Below are 12,250 nucleotides of genomic sequence, written 5' to 3'. Positions count from 1 at the left end.
TGAAAGTGGGATTTTCAGGTCTTATGATAATTCTATATTCAACTTTCTGAGGAACAGCCAGAAAGACTCAGAGTTTTGAAACAAAGTTGTTGACCTTTTTCTACTAATTGTTTCAGATATGTATCAGCCTATTTTTTACTATTTAATTTTTTTCCCCTTGGGCCATTTTTTTATGGACATGAGTCTTCTTTAGTTGCTTTTAAGTTATATATATATATATATATATATAAATTTTTTTTTAATCCCAAAGTGGCATTTAGCTGCCGTGAATCCTTTTTGAAACAGAAAAGGTATGAATAATAAATAAAAGAAGGAAAATATTGAAACCTTTTAACACTGGGGATTTGATTAAATAGAAGTCCCTCTTCAAAACTGTCCCTCTGTGGTCCAGCCTCTCTGAGAAGGCCCAGCTCAATTTGAGTCACATTCAAGAAATTTCCCCCTTTTTCCCATCCTTTCATTTGTCACTAAGGATATTAGAAGTACCAATTAGATTGTAAATATCATGAAGGTAAATAAAGTTGGATATTTCTTCATGGTTCCTAACATGCTCTTTACCCAAAGGAAGTTCAAAGAAAATTTACTAGAACCTTGAATGGTATGGTTGTCTCTTTTCATGCAGAGCAGAATGGTTTGCAGTGTGGTCACAGTTATTTTGGGCTCTGAATATGCATAGTATTACTTTCCAGCCTGTAGCGTTTATGCTAGTCACTTGCGTTTCTCTGTTCCTTATCTGGAAAGATTGCTGGATTATCTTGAAAGTTCTTTCCATCTGTGAAATCTTTTGTGCTCTAAATCAAAAAACTTTCCCTTTTAACAGCAGAGTTGGATTTTTGATAAAGGTTTAGGATTCTCATCAAGTAGCTGAACCGCAGACAGAAGGGAATGCCTTTGTATCTCAGTGCAGAATTAATTCATTAAGAAGGTGAAAGGCAGGCATTTCAGGATGGCAGATTTTTGTTTGTCCTGTATTCCAGTGCAGGTCTGGACTCGAGAGACATCTGTCCCCATGTTTGTTTTCCATTATTTGCTGGTAATAATGGCTGTCATTAGAAAGTGAGAGTTGCCAGGGACCTTTCAGATGTTTTGTTTAATGAGCCTTCTCTTGAAGAGAGGTGCTCCCGGCTTCGGTGGAAATAGGAAATGTGGGGAAAAATCACAAGTAGATGGCATCAGTAGCAGGAATGAAGGTTGAGGCCACAGATTTGAAGGGAGGATGGTGGTGGAGGAAAGCCCACTGCTGCAGAGGCTAAACTTGAAATTAAGGGGAAAAATGCCATTAAAACCCCTAAACATTGGATTAATCGCTGGCGACCTTAAAGAAGTCACTTAACTTTCTTTGCCTCCATTTCCTCATCTCTAAAATGGGCACCAAATTCCCTGCCCTCCCTGCCTTATAAGACTGTCAGCAGAATACAGGGGAAGTGCTTTGGAAATTGTAAGTCACAGTAAGAATAAACAGTGGTCACTGTGGTCGTCACCATCGTAATTCCATAACTGACTTCACATGAAATCTCAGGAGAGGCCTTTCCTAACTGATGTGGCCAGTCAGAGGAGCCCCACCTATCAGGCCCCTGGAGAAAGATCCGGAGTTTTGCCGAATTCACTGACATCCCTGTGATGTTATGGGGGAGGAGGCAAAGAAAAGGGAAAAGGGAGGCAGGCTGTCTTTCTGCTGACCCCAAGACTCCACCCCTGGGCCAGCCACACAAAATGTAGGTCACAAGTCACAGCGCTGAAGCGGGCTGACTGGACACTACCACTCTGAACTGGGAGCTCATCTGAGATTAACTCATGGACGATAGCCCCCCCTTTGTTATGGAGGAGAATCAGGTATTTGGGGGACACAATCACTTACTTATAAAGAATATTGAACTTAGGAGCCTGCTGGTTGTGGCTGAAAGAAATCTAACAAATTAGTCTAAGCAAAAAAAAAAAAAGGAAAATTCTAGGTTCACTGACCGGGAAGACTAGATCTGAGTTGGCTTCCGTATCTCACGTGTGTTCATCTTCCAGTCAGCCTTGCTTTCCCTGTGTTGGCTTCATTCTCAGGGCCTGTTTGCCCCTTATGATAATAGAGACAGATGTAGCCCTGGACTGGCATCTCCTCGCCACCACCTCATCAAAACGAACATGCCTGCCCCCAGGACCAGTGAAACTCGTGGAGAGGGTGATGATTTACTAACTTGGGTCATGTGCCCATTTTGAACCAATCATGATGGCTAACTTGGGTCATGTGCCCGTTCTGAACCAGTCACGGTGCCGAGCTTGGGTCATGTGCCCATTCTGAACCAATCGCCATTGCCGAGATGGGTGCCTCTGGACAAGCCTGGCCATGCCTACATCGGTCCCCGTGGAGGCTGAGCAGGGGGTTAGCCCTGCCCCCAACCTCTTGGATTAAAACAATGGGAAGGTTAGTTATCTGCGGAGAGGCTAGAAGTCTGCTTGCCCTCACCAGAAATCGTTCCCTGGTGTGTTTTGCCTGACAGAAAACAGGACTGAAGAGCCCATGTTTGACCCAGGTAGTTCTTACTCAGCCAGTAGCAAACCTGAAGTGTGCTGGGCGCAGTATTTGAGGGAGGGAGGTGAGGTGTTAAATTGCCTTTGCTTTCAAGTTGCTTATAATCCAACTAAGGAGGATTAGAAGATGCACTTAAAAGGAATTAACATCACAGTACCTGCAGTTTTAAGAGTAACTGAAAGAAGGGAGGGGTGTCCTTGGCCCTGCTACAGGGTGACTCATTCAGCTTCCTCATCCTTAAACCAGGAAGGTTGAGTTAATATTTGTTAAGCATTTCCTGAGCTGCATATGTAATTTTCAGAAGATAAGTCAAATGGCATTTCTTTTAGCAGACATAAAACTCATCCTTCAAATGGAACCAGAATCAGTGTTGAGGAAAGGATCAGGAGAGAGAGAGCGCACTGGACCTGACAATGACCTCTTATAACTAATGCCTTCAGAGACTATTTATTATGGCCCCCCTCAAATCCATCAACTCCCAGCTGGCATCTCAAGTCCACCTTTCTCTGACCCTAACTCCCTGTGGCCCTGCTAACATATGCTTGTTTTCTCAAGGAGCAGTGGAGAGCTGGTGTGGACACACTGGCAAGAGGTCAGCGTGGGTCCTGGGTCCTGGCAGAGTTGCAGAAGGGCAGGCCAGTCCCAGGCACCCCTAAGGCCAGGCTTCTCCTGGGTCTACATAAAGTTTGAGATCACTTTTCACTTATCCTGCTCGAAAAACTTCAGGCCTGTGTCCTGCAAGGGTTCTGCTTGAAACCTGACCGCTTGCCTGGGCAAGAGGCCGGATGCACTTACCTGTACCAGTAAGAGGGAGCTCCCAGCCACGGGGACCCCAACTGGAGCAGCACGAACCTGCTTTTTCTTTAGGCCTTTGATTCAGCTGAAATGAGACTTTTGACTCAGCTGGCAACTGAAAAAGCAGGGAACAGAATTCCTATGCCATTTTTTTTTAAAGTTAGGATGAAAACCCAGTGTAAAAAATTAAATAAGTAATTGTTTATTTAAACATCAAAAGATTAAATTAATTCATTAACTAAAAATGTTAAAAGAAAGCGCATGTAGAGTTTTGTGCCTGTTATATCCTTGTGCACGTGTGGTTTTAGAATTGTTTACACCAGATGAGTATTTATTATTTTCATAAAAGACCAGAGCAAAATAAAAACAGAAGCTTGTTGGATATATTCAGAGGAGTCATGGATGCTGAGAAGAACCCAGAAAAGAAGTGTAGACATCCCTAATGAGCTCCTGTGTCACTTTAATGCCATCCTTGGGGTCCCTTGTCCCAAGGCCTGTCCAGGGAACAATTTTACTTGATGGTTATGAATTGGAGCTTTGTATTAAAATTCTCGCTCAGCTACTTACTAATTGTGTGTTTGGGCAAGTTACTCCAAGCCTTGATTTGCTCATCTGTAAAGCGGGGATCATAACAGTACCTACTTCATATGGTTGAGTGGATTACAAGTAAAAGATGTATGTAAAGCATTTTATCAGTGCTCTGGTGAAGAAAACTTGATGAACGTTAACTGATGGTAAAATGAAGTGCTTTTGAGACTCTAGTAACTTTCCCTTCAAAGAGGACCCACCTCATGCCAAGTTCAGTTTTTTACGCAGCATGGGGGTTAGGATTCTGATTGGGAGTGAAAAAAAAAACAACCTTAAACTGATGTGAGCAAACCACAAAGTCAGGGTCAGATTTTCCCACAGATCTGTTAAACCTGTCCCCCAGTATTTTCCCACCTTCATCCTTGGTGTCTCTCCCTTGTGCCACTGAAACAAATTGAAGTCAGTGGCCTCATGTGATACATTCATACAACAGTCGTTTATTTGGCAATAAAAAGAAATGCAGTACTGGTGTGTGCTATGACATAGGTGAACCTTCAAAACATTTTGCTAAGTGAAAGAAGCAAGACACAAAAGGCCATATATTATATGATTTCATTTATATAAAAGGTCCAGAATAGGCAAATCCATAGAGACAAAAAGAAGATTGGCGATTGCCAGAGGCTATGGAAGTAGGGTAGAGAATGGGGAGTGACTGCTAATGGGTATTAGGTTTCTTTTGGGGGTGAGAAACTATTCAGAAATTGGATAGTGGTATACATAGTTGCACAATTCTATGAATATATTAAAAACCACTGAATTGTACCCTTTAAAATGGGTGAATTTTATATATGAATTATACCTCTTATAATAAAAACAACAACAGCTGTTTTACTGCTTTTTGCTTGCTCAGTAACCCGCGTGGGGGGGGGGGGTCCTTGAATGAATGAGTGAAAAAATGGGCCATTAATCTCTGTGATCAGTGAGCCACCCGGCATTTATTGAGCTGGCCTGGATGCCATGGGTAGACAAAAAGAATCCTAAATTGTGTTCTCCTCTCAAGGAAACTTGAGAAAGAAGATAATAAGGACAGTTAACTTCAATGCCAGACGTACCAAAGTAAGGTTTTAATAATAAGGGGTGTATGGGAATCCTGTATTTTATGCACGATTGTTCTGTAAACCCACAGCTTCTCTAGCAAATAATAAGTAAATGAGTGGAATGGAAATCCAACCCTCTGGCTGAATCCAGTATTTTCTAAGTTTGTGTCTTCATAGGAAATCTTCCTATAAAATCTTCCAGTAAATCATAAAATAGAACAGCACTGAAATGTAAAAAAAAAAACAGTTCAATGAAAGACTTCTTTATTTTCTTTCCTTTATTTCTCATTTATTCAGCAGGTAATCTTACTGTGTGTTTGGCACGATTTAATTTCCAGAAATATGGCAGTATATGAGAACTTACAGCTTGATGGCATCAAATGTAAACATGAGTCCACTTCATAAAAGAGAATAAGTTAAAACAAAAGAGTAGAACATATGGAATAAAAATAAATAATAGGGGGAACAAATGTTAAAATAAATTTAATTTGAAATGCTAGTGGTAAATGAAAGTGAGGGGTAAGAGGTATGGTATGTATAACTTTTTTTTCTCTATTATCGTTTTATTTCTTTTTCTGTTTTTTTATTTCCTTTTCTAAATCAATGTAAATGTTCTAAGAAATGAATATGCAACTATGTGATATTAAGAATTACTGATTATATATGAAGAATGGAATGATATCTTATTGTTTTGTTTGTTGTTAATTTTTTTAATTAATAAAAAAAGAAAAAAAAACACACACACACCTAGAGCAACCATTATTTAAAAAAAAAAAAAAAATATATATATATATATATAGGGACCCAGAATAGTGAAAACAATTTTGTAAAAGAAGAACAAAGTTGGAGGACTTTAACTTCCCAATTTCAAAACTTAAAACAGAGCAGCAGTAATCAGGACAGTGTGGTATTAGCACCAAGATAGATATAGAGAACAGTATGAGAATTGAGGGTCCAGAAATAGACCCCTCATATTTAGTCAATTGATTTTTTTTAATTATTAATTTTTTGGGGGGTACATGGTCCAGGAATCGAATCCAGGTCTCCCGCATGGAAGGCAGGCATTCTGACTACAGTCAGTTGATTTTTGATAAGGGTGCCAAGACTATGTAAATGGGGAAAGAATTGTCTTTTCAGCAAATGGTTTGGGAAAACTGTATAACCACAGCAATAGAATGAAGTTGAACCCTTCCCTCACACCATATACAAAAAATAAACTCAAAATGAATCAAAGACCTACATATAAGAGCTAAAACTTTCAAACCCTTAGAAGAAAATATAGGAAGAAATCTTCCTGACTTTGGATTTGGCAAAGGATTTTTAGAATATGACACTGAAAGCACAAAAGCAACATAATAAAAATAGGTAAATTGGACTTCATTGAACTGAAAAATATTTGTGCTTCAGTGGGCACTAGCAAGAAGGTAGAAAAGCCCACAGAATGAGAGAAAATATTTTCAGATTGTTTATCTAATAAGGAATTTATATAGAACTCTTACAACTCAAAAAAGGGGCCAAAAACCCAATTTAAAGAATGGGCAAACAATCTGAATAGATACTTCTCCAAAGAAGATATTACAAATGGCCGGTGAGCACATGAGAAGATGCTCAAAATCATTAGTCACTACGGAAATGCAAATCAAAGCTACAATCAGATACCATGCCACACCCACTAGTATGGCTGTGTGAAAAGGTCAAATAACAACAGTTTTGGTAAAGATGTGGGGAAGTTGGAACCCTCACACACTACTGGTGGGAATGTAAAATGGTGCAGCTGCTTTGGAAAATTGTGTAACGTTTTCCTCCAAAAGTTAAATATAGGGTTATTTATTCCAGCAGTTTCATTCCTAGGTATATATGCGATAGACCTGAAAACATGTCCATGTAAAAACTTGTAGACAGATATTCATAGGAGCATTTTTTATAATACTAGCCAAAAAGTGGAAAAAGCTCAAATGTCTGTCAACTAATGAGTGGATAAACAAAATGTGGTATATCCATGCAGTGAAATATTGTTTGGCAATAAAAAGGAATGAAATACTATTGATAAATGGTATGACATGGATGAAAACATTTTGCTAAATGAAAGAAGCCAGTCACAAAAGACTATGTATTATATGATTCCATTTGTATGAAATGTTCAGAAAAGGTAAATATGTAGAGACAGAAAGTAGATTAGTAGTTGCTTAGGGCTGGGGTGGGGGGTATGGCGGGATTGGGAGGTGATGGCTAAAAGGTACATACAGGGTCTCTCTTTAAGGCGATGAAAATGTCCTAAAATTGATCATAGTGACTGTTGCACAACTCTGAATATACTGAAAACCATTGAATTGCACACTAAGTGTATGACTTGAATAGTGTGTGACTTATAGCTCAATAAAGCTGTTAACCCCTCCCCCCAAATAATCATAAAGACGCTTTCCTAGAAAAATGAGATGTCAGAGGGTTGAGGGTTTAGCACCTAGCACAAGGGATGGTGAAACTGTGGGAATGTCACCTTGGCATCCTGAGTAAAATTAACAGATTAATTGAATTTTTGGGTGCATGTGTGAGGGTACCTAATGAGAAGTCAGGTAACGAATGTTTACTGGTGGCTTAAAGGTTTAGATTCCTGCCTTGGTGTGCTGCCTGGTGATTTGGGTGTACAGTCTCCCATCAACTTCTCCATCCCTCTGAGGCCCCCACCCACCCAGTTACCACACACACTGGTCATCAGGGAGGTAGCCACAGTGGCCTCTTCTATTCTTAAGTGTCCAAGAATGACTTCTTCTGGGTAATAAGTGGAGCTCTGGACCACTGGTACTTGTGTCAGAGCTGACATTGGATGGCCTTCAAAATCAGGGCTGTCTCCGTGCTGAAAAGCCTCTCACTGTGGTTTGACTATGTGATTGATTGGCTGATTGATTTTAGTAGATAGCAGTGCAATTTTTGAAGTAGGGTAAGGAATTAAAGAATTTGTATTTAATTCAGTGCATTCCCCTGTACTTGAACGTTAGATTCTGGAATTGCTTGAAGCGATTTCTGTCTAAGGAGACCTGGCTCAGAACAGGGTTTCTCTTGTGCAGTCTTCCAGATAGTGGTGGGCAGATGAGGTTTGCCTGCCTCCTGCTCTCCAGTCAGGAGGACAGCGTGGTGGGGGAGGCCGAGAGGCCTGGACCCTAGAGGGAAGTGGACACAGCACGTGGCCTTCTCATAATGCTTGAATCTGATGTGATACCTATTGTCTCCCTAAACAGAAAAGGGGGATTTCATTGCCCTGGATCTTGGTGGGTCTTCCTTTCGAATTCTGCGGGTGCAAGTGAATCACGAGCAAAAGCAGAATGTTCGCATGGAGTCTGAGGTTTACGACACCCCAGAAAACATCATGCACGGCAGCGGAAGCCAGGTGGGTCCCGCTCTGTTTAGGTCACTCCCGACCAGTCAGGTGTCAGGCCTGAGGGTACCTCAAAAGAATCAGACCCCTAAGTACACAGGATATCCTGAGCCCCTGAAAGGCATTCAGCATAGATTCAGACTGAGGGCAACACTTGGGTGGAAGGACGTGACACTCCGGGTGGAGGCTGGATTATGCTACAAGAGACACCCACCATCTGGGTAAAGTAATGGAGTGGGAGTGGGCTGCTCAGACTTTTTGCAGGGCCAAAGGTGTGTGAGGAAGGAGACAGGCAGCTCTGGTGTATAAATGCATTTGTTCCTTAATGATACTGAGGTTGTTCCTCAGCAAAGGTTTTGCCAAACCCTGGGGTGGAACTGCCCCTTCCTCTAGCGCCAGCTTCTGTAGCTCACCATGCCCAGTCCGCGTAAGGGTGTAGCTCTTGCCATGTGGGACAGCAGTATTAGAGTTCACAACTACAGGGCTAGTTAGGGGGATCGTAACTCCCTGCTTTTATAGCATTGTCCAAATCCTTGGCACAGAAGACTGGAAGGCAGGGCCTTGTTTAGGAAACCCCCATCCTTTCCTTTCATGCTCAGCTCCTGAAGCCCACCCCTTCTCGGTCTCCCTGGGAAGGGCTGGTCTTTACTGGCCAAGGAGCTGTGAGTTATACAGGAGGGCCCGTCCACACAGCTCCCACCTGTCTGCTTGTGCTGGGTGGTGGGTCCCCATCTCACCAAAAAAATAAAAATTTAGCCAGTGCCCCTCCTCTTGGGGTTCCAGTGAGTCTTGAGTCCTGGAAGCCGGTCATGGGGTGAGCACTTCTTGCCCTCTCTTTAGACCGTCTGTCTTCTCCAGACCGTAGCTTGTCTCCTGAGTTGTGCCTTCTCTCCCGGATATGTGTTCAATCCTTGCCAAATATTTGTTTTGGGAAGGGTGTGGTCATGACCATGTTCTTCAGAAATCCCATTTGTTCAGGGGTGGACTTTGAGATGAGACCCAGGAGCCTGCTTCTCTTGACTCCACTTTGTACTTAATTTAACTTGGGTGGGACCTGGAGTCAGTCATCAGCGTTTTCTTTGTCCAGGAGGTAAGGGCTAATCCTGGCCTTTAACCTACTTCCTGCAGTTTGAGTTCAGAGTTCTTCGGACTAGTGTCATCCAAGGTGCCATGTCACTCCAGCAGATGGTCCACACTATTGTCAGCCACTGGCACTGGGGCACTTCACCTCACTTGATGGCCCTGCCGAAAGGTCCCCCTACCCTCTGTCTCTGGATTCTGAAAGTGGCCTACTTGTGTGGTGCAGGAGGTAAGGCTGCAGCAGTGGGGCACTTCCTACTGTCCACTTGCCCACTGCCACCCTTCGTTGTGCAGGTGGCAGCAGCCTTGGGTTTTCAGCATCCTGCTCTTTGCACTTGGCGATGAGCACTCAGCAGGTACTGTGTCCTCTATGGTCCTTGGGGACACTTTGCCTGCTGCCTTCACCATTAGGACTCACCCCTGTTGCAGACATTCTTTTATGGTTTGGCCTGCTCTTTTTGGGGCAGGTTTTCTAAATTAAGGGGATGTCCTCAACATACAGAAACACAGTTGCACACCACTTGCTGAATTCATTTCTTCTGAATTCCTTCTTACCTGCCCTGATGACCTTGTCTGTCCCAGACTTTCTCTGACTTCTCCTCTTCTCATTTGCAGGATGACTTTGTTTGCCTCTGTCTCTCTTTCTTCGTCTGCCCACTTTAAGCAGTGCAAAAGACAGAGGATGGTGATATTATAGTGTTATGGTAAATACTTATGTAGTATCTGTTATGTACAGGTCACTCATCTAAGTGATTACTCTTAAGTTTTTTCTTTACATGTAATAGCTCATTTAATCTTCTCAACAGACTATGGGATGGCTATTATTATTATTCCTATTTTACAGATAGGCATATCAAGGCTCAGATGTCATCACTAGCCCTTGCATGATACAGCTCATATGTAAGTTGTGGAGCTGGGATTTGAACCTAGGCAGTCCAGCTCCAGATATTACAGTTTCAACAACGGGAGATTCGTAGGCTGGTAGTCTTTGCCTTTATAATTTTTATTTTGGATTTTCTTTTCTTTTTTTACATTTTTTGATGATAAGGGAATTTAGGACAAGGGAGAGGAGGGTTGGAAGATGAAAAATAGGGATGATACAGAAACACCTACTCCAGAAGTTTGGTGCGAGGCTAGAAATGGATATTGGGTGGTACAAAGAGCTCCTGTATATACCCTTTGTTCATATTCCCCAATTAACTATTTGCTTTACCCTTTATTTCTCTCTCCTTCTCCCCTCCCTCCCTCCCTGTCTCTCCACACACATGCATGCACGTGCGCACACACAGCACCCCAAAAGTCTCAGTGCAGTTTTAAGATGTAATAACTTCAGACTTATAAATGTACCAGACTTAAACCATTACTTCACTTTGGGATTTTGAATAATACATACTTAACTTTTTGCTTTAGTAATTGTTTGTCATCTTTAATTAGAGGGACTGCTTCTTGAGAGTGGGGGGAGTTTTTAAAAAATGAGCATGCTGTCAGGAAAGACACAATGAATTTTTTTTTTTTTTTTAGATGCTAAAAGTATGAGTAACTTCCTTCCCTGGTTAGTCATAGATGTGGGGAGGGGTCTGGGTTAGCCCAGGGGTACCTTCCTTCCTCTTTCAGCAGGCTTGTAGGCATTCCACAGAAACATTTCCTTTTCATTCCAGTGCTTTGGGGTAGTCGAGTTTGGCTTGGATCCAAGAGCTGGTTGCAGGGCCCCTTCCATGTAAATCCATTTCTGCATTCCAGGCGCTCAGCACTTCCCCACCACTTCCTGCCGGCAGCCTTCCTTCTGCCCGACCTTCTCTGCTAAGTGCAGATGACGTGGGCGCTGATGGCCTAAGCGATGGGTTTATATCGATCTGAGATACAGGTCACAGGAAGCTTAGCCGGGCTTCCGCAGAGAGGGTGGTGTGTGTCTCCTCAGACAGACAAGCCGGCTGCAGCCCAACCTGAGGAACTGTCACTTGGGGATAAAGGCTCCTAAATCAAAATGTTCTAGGTTTTCCTGTACCCTGAAGGAGAGAAGCTGGGCTTTAGAGCTGAACCAGGGGCATCTGGGGAAAGAAGGAGCTGGGAATAATGACTTCCGGCCCCCTCCCAAGGAAGCCCCTGCGAGGAAAGCCTTCAGGCAGGCGGTGTTGTCCCAGGCGTGGGTGGAGGTGCCTCCGGTGACTGTGGGATGCCTGTCCTAAACGTTTTAAGTGTTTAAAGTGCTAGCTACTCTGTGGGCCCCTGAGACAGGCCCTTTTATGTGACTCTTCCCAGCCATTCACACAAGGGCGTGACTTTCCAAATAAGGCCCTGGGGGGGCCCATGGGGATGGACATCCGGCCTGCGTGCGGTGTTCTTTCCTTCCTGTGTAGGAAGGAATTGTTTCCGTTTTCCCCAGAAGCGCTCAGTCCCCGTTCTCCTACGTGACTGCTGTCTCCTGCTTCCTTCAGCTTTTTGATCATGTCGCCGAATGCCTGGGAGATTTCATGGAGAAAAAGAAAATCAAGGACAAGAAATTACCTGTGGGATTCACATTTTCTTTCCCTTGCCGACAATCTAAAATAGACGAGGTAAGGCCATTGTAGGATTTTATTGGGCTCCGCATGTGCCTCCAGAATAGGAAAGCTAAGGAGCCCTTTTTCTCCATTCCTTTGCCCTTTCGCTTTTCAAATGGTATGCGTAGCTTGTATGTTTTTAAAGAAACATCTGTAGAAATTAAGGTGAGATCATGGTATATACAGTTTATTTTTTTCAGTTACTTTAGTTATTTATATATTTCAGGAGATGGGTCATGATGTTTGTGGCCATAGGGTAGAGAGAAGTACTTAGAAAACTCAGGCAAGCAAAGGAAAAGAAAGCAGGTTTGGTGTT

At 42.7% G+C, this 12,250-nt stretch overlaps 1 protein-coding gene across 9 annotated transcripts in view; it reads left to right on the top strand.

Moving 5' to 3' along the window:
• The window catches only part of HK1 (hexokinase 1), a 156,831-nt gene that overhangs the window by 89,684 nt on the left and 54,897 nt on the right, over nucleotides 1-12,250 (top strand). For 8 of the 9 annotated variants that reach the window (XM_077125061.1, XM_077125064.1, XM_077125057.1 and 5 more), the window contains 2 exons: nucleotides 8,178-8,326; nucleotides 11,830-11,949. In XM_077125061.1, coding sequence (XP_076981176.1) covers nucleotides 8,178-8,326; nucleotides 11,830-11,949 — 269 coding nt within the window. Of the gene's footprint in view, nucleotides 1-2,192; nucleotides 2,414-8,177; nucleotides 8,327-11,829; nucleotides 11,950-12,250 lie in introns of those variants that run through there. The other variant, XM_077125065.1, reaches the window with a different exon arrangement.

The sequence above is a fragment of the Tamandua tetradactyla genome, chromosome 13, assembly GCF_023851605.1.
Source record: "Tamandua tetradactyla isolate mTamTet1 chromosome 13, mTamTet1.pri, whole genome shotgun sequence".
Classification (NCBI taxonomy): domain Eukaryota; kingdom Metazoa; phylum Chordata; class Mammalia; order Pilosa; family Myrmecophagidae; genus Tamandua; species Tamandua tetradactyla.
Note: the sequence above shows the minus strand (reverse complement) of the source record. Positions and strands in the feature narration are given on the sequence as shown.